Genomic DNA, 14,634 nt, shown 5'->3' on the forward strand with positions numbered 1-14,634 from the left:
TTCATGATTCGAACTTGCTTGTGTCATAATTTTCATTTATAATCACAGTTCTCAATACTTAATGATGCTTATTTTTTCCATTAATAACATTTTTGAAAACTTAGAGATGTTCACTGTTAGTTTATCTAAACATATCAATGATGATTTATTGACACATCGTGAAACCCTGCTGTGACAACGATCTCAAAAAGCGGCGTAGGCTTGTGATGTGTAATGAGATTACTTTGATAAGACTTTGGCAAAACCTGGTTGGAAGACCCGTCTGAAGCAACTCCAGACGGGTTTGCTGGTAAATGGGATAGTAACGGCATGATATATATATAAAATATAGAAAGAGAGCAATAAAAAACAGCTATGAGTTGTAAACATACTAGAAGCAATATAATTTATTAATTCACAAATATTTCAAACACTCCTGTGTTCTTCCTCAGTGTGAGGACAACTGACAAAAAATACAAAGTAAAGCAATATTCACACACGAAACAAAAACAGAACATCAAATCAGCGGTAAAGAACAAAGGTCTTTATTTAAACCGTTAATATAAGAATTGGTTCTAAGAATCCACTGCAGTTCTTCTTTGCGTCTATGTGAGAGGGATAAAAAGTTATTAGCGACCAAAATAAATCTTATGTCATTAATGCTATGGTTAGGTAGATTGAAGTGACAGACTACTGGGATACCAGTGGAGTTGTCTCTGATGGTTTTTTTTGTGATTATTAAATCGGAGGTGGAATTTAGTGCCAGTTTCTCCAATGTAATTACCAATTTGACATTTGTTACAAAATAAAATGTAAATAATGTTAGAAGAATCACAAGTAAGTGGAGGGGGTCTAATATTAATATTAGTACTAGGAATAGTGAATGTGTCAGAGGTATACAATGTGTCAGAGGTATATAATCTACATTTAACGTTACCAGAAGATTGGGAATCCTTATGGAGTTTAGAGGATGAGAGAATAGATTTCAAATTAGGGGGTTGTCTTTTGGCTAGTAGGGGAGGGTCTTCAAAAAGGTGGCAAATAGATTTATCTTTATTGAGAATTTTATAGTCAGTTTTAAGTTGGCGGGTAAGAGAACTTATATTTGGATGGTAGTCGAAGACGAGAGGAATGCGGTTATTAGTAATATCTTTGGGTTTATAATCTAGAAGGGATTGTCGGGGACGGGTTGAGGCTTAGAAATAGCTGATAGTATTAGTTTAAGGGGATTCTCCCCTTTCCTAATTTTTGCTGTAAGATCTTCATGCTTCAGAAAGACTGATGTCTTCTTTGCTTGGTTAGTAAATAGAAGCATGTCACTGTGTTGCAGAATCACTACCTCTAATCGTTTTCGGGAGTCTTTAATTAGATTTACGAACTGTAAAAATCATGAATGTTTGATTGAGCATTAAGTTTCTTTGTAATCGATCCATGGACTGAGTCTGCCGCCATGAAGGTACAGCCCGGTTCAAGGTACTGTTATTGTAACTAATTCTGTGCCTGTTGTTGGGTCATTTATTATTCTTAGCAAAGCACTATACAAGGTCCAATTTTTGTTTTGGCCACTGCAGTTGTCAACGTAGAAAATTATTTCTTTTACGTCTCATCTTTGCAGAAATGCCAAGTAAGTAGTTGTGATATTGTAAGCTTTCCGGCCAGCCTCTGCCTCATGTCACAATACAGCTGTAGCAGGTGCTTTATTGAAAAGAACAAGTTTCCTAAGGAAATAATAGTCCTTAATAGGAACTTTAGGCATGCATATGCCTTTCTGCATGTCCACTGTAGCTAAAAAAATATTTTCCCCGTCACACATTCTGGCACAATCATTTTGTAACTCGTATCGAGCAGCTGCTGCATGGGATTTGTGTTGTGGGAAAATTTCACAAACGGAACACATGCATTCTTCACAACTGTGGGATAATTCTGTGCTTGGATGTTCCATTTTGTGCTTTTCACACAGGGTACATAAGTCATTCTCAGGGGAACAAAATGAAATCTTTTGATCGTTGAAAATTTGTCGAAATGAGTGGTATGAACAAATTTGTCCATCATTTTCTTGTTGACGTTTCACAAATGATTTGTATAAATGGGATATTGAAAGATCCGAAGTCAGATACCGACGATTTGGTGCATGCTCTCGTTTGTAATGACTGACCATTGGCCGGTAACTTTCAATGTAGTTATTAGCCAATGATATTTATTAATTATTATTTAGTAATTATTAGCCAATAATAGGGTTTACACCTGAGACCTACACAATTTTATTCTAGGCCTAGCGTCTGTACAGGCTTGTCTATCAGCCCGGTAAATAATCTCCTATCTGGTTAAGCTAGCCTTAGGGCCTTGGCCTAATAAGTAGGGTAGGGCTAGGCCTAGGATTAGGTTCTAGGTATTTAGACCAAAAATTCTCAAGGCCTTCTGCCTACTGTAGAATTTAAATTTATCAAATTCATTGTATAAATTACCTTTTTTCTTTTTCAGAGCTTGTTTTAGCATCATATATCCTCTACTGTACCGATTCATTTTGGTTGTTCACGTCCCTGGAGATAGACTGTTTTGTGCTAAATATCGCCCTCTATTTTTATTTTTTGTTATGGCAAAATGACTTAACTTTGAGTTAGGTGCAATTTATCATTATATCTTGCCATGGCAAAACAATGTATCTTGAAGATACATTGTTTTGCCAAAAGCTATTGTTTTCAGCTATCTCTAATATAAGTTGTTTTGCCATAACAATCCATGCCATTATACCACTTCACTTGGAGTTAAGTTGTTTTGCCATAACAAATGGTTGATTAATACCAAAATAAAGTGAGTTAGGTGACTTGAAACTCTCAGAAATAAGAGAGCGCCCTCAACTTACTTAAATATGTAATAATCTCAAAAAGTGAAAAAATTGAGTTAAGTCGTTTTGCCTTATCAGGGCCGTGTCGCTACCTCCTCCAAACGCGCATTATCTATCACACTCTTAAGATTATTTATTAAAACTCTCACACAATGTGTCTTACCCTTTTCCGAAAAATTTAAGATGCCGTTTTTATTACAATTACAAATAATAAATTTCTTAAAGCGTAACTGGGCCATGACTGCGTTCTTAATCTCTCTATCACTCCTCCCATCCATCCACTCATCCATCTCAGTCACGCTCGTCCACAATCCTCCACTCATTCAACGCTGTCGTCAACTTCTCCTTTCTCACTCGCTCCTTCACATCCTTTGTCTCTCAACACGCTTCTCTGTCACCCGTTGTTCATGAGCATGTTCAGCCTTCCTCTCTAGAGCTCGAAGCCTTTGGTTACGTTTTGACTTCACACAAATCTCCATCACACGAGCATATCTCTCTGGACTCAAACTATCTATCCATTCCCCTACGTCATTCTTCACATGCAATCAAAGAAGCTCGTGGTTTTTTAAACATAACTCGATCAAGCATGCCAAAATCACGCTCCACTCCTACATTAGAAGTTGGCACACTTGAAGTTGAAACTACGTCTCTCTCAGGCATTTGATAATGTTCACCTCCTTCCAAAAAATCAGGCAATAATCTCTGTGTGACTTTTTGAAAAAGGCAAACATTATCTCCAATGCCTGAATGGTCCCAGCATCACACTCTTCACTCTCCTTCAGCAGCATCTCCAACACTTCATCATTTCTCACAGGCACATCCTCAAACAATCGCTCCTCACCTCTCAAAAATCCAGAAGCATCATTTGACCACCGTGTAAAGCAGTTAAGCATTCTCTCATATCTCGCACTCAATTCTCGCACATGCAGAGCACCTTCTGTCACCTTCCAAAGGGGTCCTGTTACATACTTGTCAATCAAACCAAGGGCGCGAGCTCCACAGACGAAAAGAGAAACTCCAACATCCGCATGAACAGCACCCAGAAGAAGGTTGTCATTCTTTACCCTCTCAAAGAAGATCCGCAGATCTTCAAGGAGGGCATATACCCCTGCTCCATTATGGAAAATAATATTAAACCTATTTCCCTTGAAAGGAGCGAGGGGAACCTTCTTCTTACCTCTTTCGCTTGCCAAGAACGCTCTAAACTGCACCGGCTTACCACTCTTCTCACACGCTCTCTCTTGCACACTCTTACATACAGTGCGGATCAGGCGCACAGCACCACTCTCACCACTCTTCACATTCAACGACACCAGTCTCTCTGCACCCCTCTTCTCATCACCCAGCACAAGTCTTTCCCACACACACAAACTCGCATCTGCCTGATCCGCAAGACCAACAAGAAAATGAAGGCCACAAAAATAATTATCTAATTTGACCACTTTGATTTGTTCTGTTTCAGATAAGTCCCCCCAACCCTCAATTACATCAGGCAAAATTTCTTCCCTATAATCTTCCAAAAGTCTGTTAAATTTTTTTTGTGTTGCGCATCTGTCACTCATGGTATTTTTCAAAGTGGCCACCAAATTTTGCACTCCTTCTCGCCCTCGACTATCAATACTTACAACCTCATCCACTATGTCCTTTAATGCATCCAAGGTTGATTCTGCTGTACCACTCGGTGTTCCTCTTAGCCCGAGCATTAAAGCACGGCCATCTTCTAGGTTTAGGTCGTAAGCCATATAGTGATGGCCCAGTTTAGAGGTACCATCACTACACAATGTGTTGGAAACCTCCTCTGGCCTACGATCTAAATCTACAACTTCATCTACAATATGTAGATGGGCCAATGCTCGAGCCTCAAGGAACATCTCGCTTGCCAAAGACTTCTGAGGCAAACGAGATGCCTCCATCCCCAAAAGTTTTTTTAAAACAGTTCGAACAATCTTATCTACATTATTTATACCAACACCCATTTTCAACAAGTCGATGTAAACATCCCTTATAGCATTGCTATACTTTCCCTTTGAAAATACATCGATTTGTTGATCCGTTGTTATTGCATGTATCCTCTCTTCCAGCTCTAGCCTCTGGTCTTCTCTTTCTTCTACCTGTTTTTTAAGCTTTTTATTTTGTATTTTTAGTTTATTTAATTGTATTGTCTTTTTGTTCTGTTCTTTTATTAACTTAGATTTAGTTTTTAATTTTTCTCTTAATTTTTGATTATTTTGTTTTAGCCTTTTTTCTTTATTCTTAATTGATTTAACTAAAGATTTTATTTCATTATCTTGCACTTTTAATACTCTCTCTTTTTCTTTCATCTCTGTCTCTTTCTTCCTCATTTCTGTCTCTTTCTTTTCAATCTTCTTCTCTTTCTCCCTTAACTCTCTCTCCCAAGCTGTCCTCTCTCTATCCTTCACCATCATCGCTTTCTCCCTCTCTATCAACTCTCTATTCTTCACCATCACAGCTTCCTCCCTCCATGTCATCTCTCTATCCTTCACCATCAAATCCCCCTCCCTCGCTGTCCTCTCTCTATCCTTCACCATCATCACTCTCTCCCTATCTCTCACCTCTCTATCCTTCACCATCATCGCTTCCTCCCTCCTCCTCATCTCACTTTCTATCTTCAAAACTTCCTTTTCTCTCTCTTCTATCACACCATCTCCCAACCCTTCTTCTCTCGTCGTCTCCTGTCTTGTATCTGTCCTTGTCAGTAATAATGATTTAATTTTAGATTTTAAGTCATCTGCTTTTCGGTTTTTTCTTTTTTCTCTACGTTTGGCATTACTTGCGTCATTCTTTAATTTGTCTACTTCAGATGTTAATTTAGTTAATTCGTCACATTTCATTTCATAATTGTCTTTAATTAATTTTAAATCAGTTTCCAAATCATAATTAATAATTTTTTCGTCTTGAATGCAGTCCTCGTAGTCGTCGCACTTTCTTGTCCAGTCCTCAATCTCCTTCTGCAACTTCTCATTCTCACTTACACACTTCTGTAACACTCGCTCACTATGCTCTCTCTCACTACGCTCGGATCTTGCACCTCTTTTCCACTGGAATTCACTCTGTAAATATCTCTCTCTCTCATCACCAGATTTTCTTTTAATTTTAGTTTTAAGTGATTTTAGTGCATACTGCATATGGCTTCTATTAAATGAAGACGGCAGATCAAAGAAAAAAGAAAGAAAGTCAAATACCCTCCCCGTTCTTGCCCCTAAATTAACCCGCCCATCACCCAACAAAAATCTATGAACGTCCCGAAGCACCCCATTTGTAACTAACGAAAAATGCAAACGAACAAACGGCCTAGGCCTAACAAAATTATCCCCCTCTAAATACATGAAAAATAACGATTTATCTAAAGGCAAATTGCTCAAGAAAGTAAAATTATTGTTAAAATCAGAATAGTCCATAATTTCAAAGTATAAAATAAACTAATAATGATCGTTTATATTATTAAAAAGTGTAAATTATCAACTTACGAAACACTGTGGATAGAATTTGAAACCAACCGCGTTCAGTGTAGAAACTTCGTTCAGTCAAGGTTCAGTGCAGCAATTTCGTCACGTAGCAGGAATCACAGACCAATCAGAAGACTGCATTTCGGTAAACAAAATCGCTCATCCGTGAAACCAACGGTTTCACATTCTGGAACTTGTTTTCTGAGTTCGCGAGCGACCAAATGACCCGAGGCCCTCGAAATGATAAATGTGCCTATGAAGCCATGACGTAATTTTTATGATTTTTTCAGTAATTGTTATTTATATATGTGTCTATTATCTATTCATTTTTTTTGTATCAACAAGGATTATAACTTGTTTTTTTGTCGACAGACGTGTTAAAATCCCGATTTTTGAGCACTTAAAATTTTCCGATTTTCAAAAAAAATAAACAGCAGATCGGGAACTATATTAGCTTTGGCGTAGTAAAGTTTTTTTAAACAGTGTTCGATGGCAAGATGGGCACATTTATTGTTGAAATAGGGGTGGTCAAGCCAAAAAACCACGACCACGGTTAAAAAATGAGTGAACTTTTAAGGTGGCTCCCAGAATCGATGTATTTGCAACAACGATGTCGGTATTCATAGTTCATCTTGTGTATTTTATTTCTAGACAGTTGTATTGAATAATAGCGTAGCTACACGGACATAGTAGGTTTTATTCATGTTATGAATTCGAAAGTAGAAATTTTAAGCATTTTTCGTGTGGGTATTTTCAAAAAAATTGAAATTTACGGTCGTGATTGTGCGCGTGTGTTACTCTGCGCGATACGCTCGAAACACGCGTAAAGTACGCCCGGGGTACGCACTACAAAAAAGGAACAAAAATTATCAAAGCTCTGGAATCCCTACTAATGTAGGCCTAGGGTAGAGGGTCCAACTTGCTGAGGGCCTAGGCCTAATCTAGTCCTATTAGAATATTAAAAATATGATAAATCAGACTTAGATTGACACAAATTTTCATTTAGCAAACAGTATAATTATATTTCATTAATCATTATACTAGGGAACAGAAACAACCATCATGTAAGTGCAGATAGAATAAATTATAGATTATCACTTTTTTTTTTAATGAGGGAGGGAGGTTTTTTTTTGTTTTTATTTTTTTAATTAAATTATATTTGTTTAAAATTAATATTTTATCATGTAAAATAATAGAAATAACACCAATTTAAATGAACTGTAACATTTATTTCTGTATAAAATGTATAAATTTTGTACTCAAAATCGATATTTTCACCTGATAAAAAAAGGGAAAAAATATTTTAACAAATATGAATGAATGAAAATGTAATATACATACAATTCTATGATTTCTCTGGTACAGGTCAACAAATGGGAATAAGTATTGATTAAAGAGTGCTGAAATTATTCAAATGTTTTCTCCATAAAAAATGTAGGCCACCATGCTAGCCTAGACTAGTTTCTAAATTTAAAAAAATCACAATGAAATTAATAACTAATTCTCAGTATCTTTTATTCAAATTTCAATTTTTACAGTAAAATTTAAAAAAAAATGGCAGCACAGGCTGAATTACAATTTGAATGTACAATAAAAATAGCAAAAAATACATTGAAGATTATATATTATACTATACTAATCGAAAAATGAGGAATTGATTGAAAGAGCTATTTACAAATTATGACCGTAACAATACAGTAAAGAGACAATAAAATTTACAAAAGATACACATACCAAAAAGGGTAAAAATTTAAAATTAAAAAATCCACAAGAGCCAATTTACCATAATTAATCAATATTAAACAAATTTTAATTAGTTCCTAGATAAAAAATTCCAAAGCCAGGGAAAAAACAAGTTGTCAAATTCCAAGAAACAGGTTAAAAAGATCAAATCCAAAAGGGGGGAAAGAAAAAAGGATACAAAAATTTACAATAAAATAAAAAAAAATGAAAAGGAACACCCGAGTTAATTATTTAGAAGACGGATTAAACATGGAATAGGGCTGTTGGAAAAATGGTTAGTTCTGCATTTATGTTCATGGTACTTTTGTTATTATGTATATCTGGTTGAGTATTTATGAGAAATTTTGGGAGGAAGAAAAAGATAAAGTTTTGACTCTAAATTAATCATACTGTTTGAAAAGGAGCTACGTAATGCATGTCGCCTGGTGCACAGTCTATCTAAACACAGCTCAGTAATACCCAGTTCGTAAGATTTATATGACCGGCCCAATATGATGTGACGTTTCTGAACCCTTTCAAAGTCTTTTTTAAGGATTCAGTTAGACCAGCGTTCCAAACAGGAACAGCGTACTCTAAGACTGACTGAACTGTGCCCAGATAGACTGTGACCAGATCGGCAGTAGGAAGCCTGTATCTTTTAAAGAACTTTATACAATTTGCAATTAGCTCTTTGGACAATATAAGAGATTTGGGTGTTTGAGAACCTGACACACTTCAAATACGATCAATAAGTAGTACTGTAGGTAAAGGAGGTGACTTAGCAAAGCATATACTGTACATCCATTACAAAGCATTTTTTTGCGAATAGGACCTCTCTAGCTAGCTTTTGGTAGGCTCGGCTTGCCTAGGCCTTACTACTAGGCCTAGTCTAGGCTATCTAGAAAGTAGGCTTATTTTTATTAAATAGGCCTATGACGCAGGCCTCCTAGCCTAGACCTATTTAATTATTTAGGCCTAGGCCTACTACTATAATAGTTAACTAGCCTAGGGCTAGGCCTAAGCCCTACAGAAAACAATAAAAAAAAATAAAAAATCTAAAAAAAGATCAATAGGCCTAGCTGACCTATCAAAAATATATTTGTGTACCTTGATTTGATTCTAGCCTAGGCTACGCCTATCGTTGGAAGGTAACATGCCAGCCGCGTTGACGAGCGACAACGAGAAACAAACCAAGAGCGCATCTGGTAATATATAACTTACCCCTCAATTTTTAAAATTTCCTGCCACCTTCTGCACATTCACCCTGTCCCACTGCCCACTAAGAAATTGGTAAAAAACCTCTTTTATATTTGAGTTTTCTGGCACTTTCTTTCCATACCAGCTTTACATTTGTTGAAACTATTTTTAAATACAAGATCGGCATTTTCACCAGCTAGCCCTAGTTTCCGTCTAGCAACCTGACGTGCGTTGTTGGTTGGCTGAAAGTATTTCAACTATTCGGCCGCCCAATGGTCAAAAAAAAAAAAAAATTTCTTTTACCGCGTCAAAATTTACCTAATTTTTGACACGGGCTGGAGTGATAATCTTATAAATTTTTCTATTTGCCCTAGTCAAAAATACTTGATCAATCATTGTTCAATTAGCACACACCAATTTGCCATAGTGCAGTCCCTATTTGCCCTACCCAATTAGTAGGGTGTCCGGTGAAAAATATAATGTTAATATATTTGAAACAAATTATATATTTACTGTTAGTATTTGACCTCATTATTACACAAAAGAAAAAATTTGAAATACCGACTTATATATTTTCTGAAATATTGGGTCTTAAACTTTGGGTAAAATCACCGTTTTTGGTCACAGTCAACATAAATAAATTGCACCCTCTCTTGGTGAATGTTGAAATGTCGTCATTTATCCTAATTAATAATGCAGTTAATTACGATAATAACGAGTTGTTGGACATATAAACGTTTATAATGTCCCTGAAATATGTTATTACACGTTTATAAAATGAAATTATGTGGTTAGTGAATGTATTACTGATGATTTTAGTATGCTTTTTTCCTTAGCTCCTAGACAGTGTATTTGAAAAACCAATGAATATTTCATCAATCTCATATTTTTTAGTATGAAATCAACATTCCCAACACTGATACTTTCAGCAACTCCAGCCTACTTCTTGCTGACAAAAACCATACAATTGACAAAAAAAAAAATTCAAAGCCATGTACTGTACAGAATATATTTTAAGTATTTTTATTATCATATATCCCTCTTCACATATCACAATTTGTATAGTAGAGTCATTACTAATTGTTAAATAATTATTTATCAATATGAAATAAACTTTAATGAGGCTAATAGCTGTTGTACTGAAAATCTGGATTTCTTGACGTATTTATGTCATATAAAAACATAAATTCTGCATCATCAAGAAAGCCATATAAATATGCATTTTCAAAATTTTCATAAGCGACACGTATTCGGCATTCTCAGTTCCTTAGATCGCGTACCTGGCTAGGCTAAAGAAAAAATTTGCAAGTCATTTGACGTTAACTTGACGGCGTTTGTGTACGAGCCACCGTCGTGCAGCAGGTAGAATGATCGAAACATGTTTTCACAACAGGATGGGAGGCGTTCGCGACGGTCAGGTAGCTCTCTGTACCTATTGCCCACCGTCGTGAATCGAAAGCTCACTAATATGTAAGTATACCAACCTCATTCTCAATTTGAAATATTTTATACATGAAATTAGTTAAAGAAAGAAACAGAAAGATAATAACATGCAAGTGTATAACCTCTATTTTCTATTTGAAATATTTTCTACATGGAATTTAAAGAAAGAAAACATTAGTGAAAATGTTGCATGTTGTATAAATATAGAAGGGGGTGGGGGGTTGGACTTCTCCAGTGAACAGGTTTCTGTTGATGATAGTCTGTAGAAAAGATTTAATGAAAATAATGAGAAAAAAAATTACTTTTCATATTTTTTACAACTTTAAGAAGAACATTATATTTATGACTGATTGTATTTGTCAAGGATAACAGTATGATATTGAAATATAGTACTGTGCAATGCAGACAAAATTATTTTTCTAGGCTCTAGTGCTTGAAGAAACAAATGGTCACTTGCCCCAACCACACTGTAGCTAATAATAATAATATTAAATAAAAAAAAAAAATAATAATAATAATAAATATTAATAAAAATAATAACTTAATACTTTAGAGCTAACTGTAACCAACAGTACAGCTAATAATAATATTTAAAAAATAAATAATAATAACAATAGTAATAATAAATAGTAATAAAAATAATAACTTAACCCATTAGCGCCTAGACGCTCCAAACCGCCCTGCGCATTACTCCCTATCCGCCCTAAACCACCCTGGCTATTCAACCCGCTATACTGTAACTTCTGTTATACGAACCATAGCGTGTCGCAAAAAACGTCTACATAAACTTTGGGAAATCCCATTTCAGAATCTCATCATCCAAAGAGGTTTCTATTTGAAAAAATACAATATCAAAACTACAATATAAAAATAATAAAGTTGCATTTTGATCATCAGTATGAGTTATTATGTAACTTATTTTTACTAAATCTCAACAAGTAAATGTTTCTAAACATACATGCAATGCTATAATATTATATTTGTAGTGTAGATAAACCAAGCTATTATGGGCATAATTTTGAAAACCTCTGGTCATGCATGTGTACATATTACATGTAGTACTTGTATGCCCCCTTATAATTTAGACCTGTAAAAACACATTTTTGGTCTGGTTTTTGAAATTTAAGCTCATTTCCTATTCACAATAGCTTGGTTACACCTCATTTAATGAATTCAAGAGACTGTTGGCCAGGTTATTGTACGACCACCTGACGATGGACGATGTTGACAGGAATTTTTCATCAAAGAAAGCAAAGTGAATTGGCTCTGATTCTTGCAGGAAGGCAAACAAGCCATCGTCGTTTATATTTGTGCCGTCAGACAATCTCAGGCACTTGAAATTCTCTCTTGTCTTTTGCATCTTTGCGAGACCTGAAAATAGGAATTTATTATGTCATTAATTTAAAAGTAAATATTGCTGGTTCATTGTGCTATACCATTTGTTTTGGCAAGAAAAACAACACAACTTTGTCAGTGAACAGGAAGAAAACATCTGCATTGCACACCAAATGAAAATGAAAAAATTAAATAACTTAATACTTAGAGCTAACTGTAACCTAGAGCCAATAGTAAAAGAAAAATAATTACTACCTTTTGGTATTTAACCATTACAATGCAGTTTATGTGGACCCCATAACGATGGATAAAGGATAGGTTTCTAATACCTTTCCAAACTACAATTATATCAGATTTAAATGGTATGCATTTGATCTCCCATCACCAGAAAACACAAATTACTAGTCAAAGCTTCACACCTTTCATCAAATTTATAGGTAAAGCTTCACTCAATTAAGATAAAAGAATGTTAGGACTTCACTACAACATGGATAAAGGATAGGTTTCTAATACCTTTCCCTTTCCAAACTACAATTATATCAGATTTAAATAGACCTGTTCCAATACAGTATTAAAGTTATTTAGCGGAATCTGACTATTCCTCATTACTCCTGTCCTATTAAGCACAGGAAGAAATACTATCTTGAGTGGCTGAACACCATTAGTTTCAAGCCAGTTTAGGAAAATCATTATGGGATTTATTAAGTCACTAGGTGTGACATTATTCTAGCAAAGTCATTAGTTCCTATGTCTATAATTAAAATGTCAGGATTAAGGCCTACTATTTTATTCGAATACCTATTATGATTTCTGTAAATTTTGGTCATGTTTAAGCCACCTTCACCAATTCTGTTCAGTGTAATGGATTCACCACCTGTTTACAAAATTTACGGGTTGCCAAAAAGCATATATTTCATTATGCGGGTGAAGGGTTTTAGACCTATTTATGTGAATTGAATTTAAGAATTTAAAAAAATGCTATTATGCTTATCAAGTTAAATTTTAAAATTGCAACATAGGTTTATGGTAGGACTTTAAAGCTTACCTTTATAAATATATCGCTATTGAAAATTACACCCGAATCTGCTTCACTCACCTCAACACTTTTCTGCTCACCCTGAACTTCCTCCGCCTCCTGCTCTTCCATCCTCGCATTCTCAATAATCCCCTTTAGATTATTAATTAGCCTATCCAAAGAAAAGGCCCTTCCGTACTTGCTCCCTTACATTCTTAGCATCACTAGCTTTTCTCTTCTTCCTCAGGTTCTCATCACATAGATGTTGGAGCCTTGCTTTTCATTCTAGAGCCCAATCCCTTTGGAATTTTTTTGGAAACTCTTGCTCTCTCCATAACCTCTGCATACCTCTCCTCACTCAGCTTATCCTCTCCATCCACTCACATCATTCTTCTGCATCATCATCATCATCAATTCACATGCAATCAAGTGCGCACTGGGTTTCGGAGCTATCACTATCTAGCAAACCAAAATCTTTCTCCACACCAACATTACAGTACCGTCCATAAATGCTGCACGTTTTAGACGCATCTGACGCATCCTGAATTCGTCCACGACACGTCCTGAATACTTCCGAAATCTGGACGCGTCTAACACTAATAACGGTTCAGACAAACTGTTTATTTGACGCAGGCTTGTCAAATTAACAATTAATTAACAAGTCATCGTCAACGTAGACCAAACTACAAACAAGTAAGGAGGTGGTAATCAAACGAAACAGACACTCAACAATATTCTACACTACTATGGGAACCTCTGTATCGGGAAACAGCCAAAATTCCTGTTGCCAATCCTGTTATCTTTTAGGTAATAATAGCACAACCGCGCCTCTGATAGGAAACCAGGTCGCTTGAAACTTGAGTCTCTTGTCCGTGAGAAAGCGAGACAACAATTGATAAGTGCATAAATAGTGCGACAACCGCGCCTTTCCGTCGTGATTATAATGAGTCGATTGTCGACAAATGATACCGTGATTTAAAATAGCCAATCTTTCGTGATACCCAGAATTAACGTAGACGTACCTACAATGTATGGCAAGTATTTATTTTAGCATGTGGTTTGTTTCGCACTGCTCTAGTCTATAAATACCAGACAAATTCAAAAACCCTGTGCACACAACCATCATATAATAGTTCGGTTGGACAAAATAAGATGTCTGTAATTGAAGACTATTAACTACTACAGCCATATGCCGAATTCTTCAAAGACGACCTAGCGTATTTCTTGTGTGGTGAATGCTGTCAGTGACACAGAGGGGCTGGTTAAATTGGGTTCATAGTAAATAAAACATCATTCCCTTCGAAGAGATGCATTAAATTTAGGATTTAATGTACTAACAGACAGAGAAGACCATTTATTCACAACCCAATTCACATGTACAGTGCTGATTTTAATAGATACACTAACTCTTGTCAATAATTTTATATTATGTATTATTTATGTCAGTCAATTATTTTGTCTATACTAGTAATTTTTTACTCATTTTGTATCAGGAGACGAATTTTACTTTTTTGTTACAACGTGACAATAAAAGAATCTTGTACTGTTGCTATACTTTTCTTTTGTTTTCTACATCATTATGCACCGATCTGCTTTACATGCGCCCAATTAAAATCAATAACAACAATAGT

The 14,634-nt window shown here is 35.5% G+C and overlaps 1 protein-coding gene across 1 annotated transcript; it reads right to left on the reverse strand.

Annotated features, from left to right (window-relative positions):
- Positions 1-3,186: 3,186 nt before the first annotated feature.
- LOC117114998 lies at positions 3,187-5,970 on the reverse strand. Its single transcript, XM_033258628.1, has 4 exons — positions 5,768-5,970; positions 5,445-5,533; positions 3,499-5,048; positions 3,187-3,357 (listed from the first exon to the last, which is right to left on the reverse strand). The coding sequence occupies exons 1-4, from the start codon at positions 5,968-5,970 to the stop codon at positions 3,187-3,189; spliced, it is 2,013 nt and encodes a 670-aa protein (XP_033114519.1).
- Between the last annotated feature and the right edge of the window lie 8,664 nt (positions 5,971-14,634).

The sequence above is a fragment of the Anneissia japonica genome, unplaced genomic scaffold (genome assembly GCF_011630105.1).
Source record: "Anneissia japonica isolate Jap-2015-1 unplaced genomic scaffold, ASM1163010v1 scaffold119_len492752_cov174, whole genome shotgun sequence".
Taxonomy (NCBI): domain Eukaryota; kingdom Metazoa; phylum Echinodermata; class Crinoidea; order Comatulida; family Comatulidae; genus Anneissia; species Anneissia japonica.

Coding starts and splice junctions, on each gene's coding strand:
- LOC117114998 (XM_033258628.1), bottom strand. CDS start 5,970: ATGCAGTATGCACTAAAATCACTTAAAACTAAAATTAAAAGAAAATCT. Junction 5,049..5,444: donor GGAAGTTTTGAAGATAGAAA/GTGAGATGAGGA, acceptor TAAAACAAAATA/ATCAAAAATTAAGAGAAAAA. Junction 3,358..3,498: donor GCCTGATTTTTTGGAAGGAG/GTGAACATTATC, acceptor TTGCATGTGAAG/AATGACGTAGGGGAATGGAT.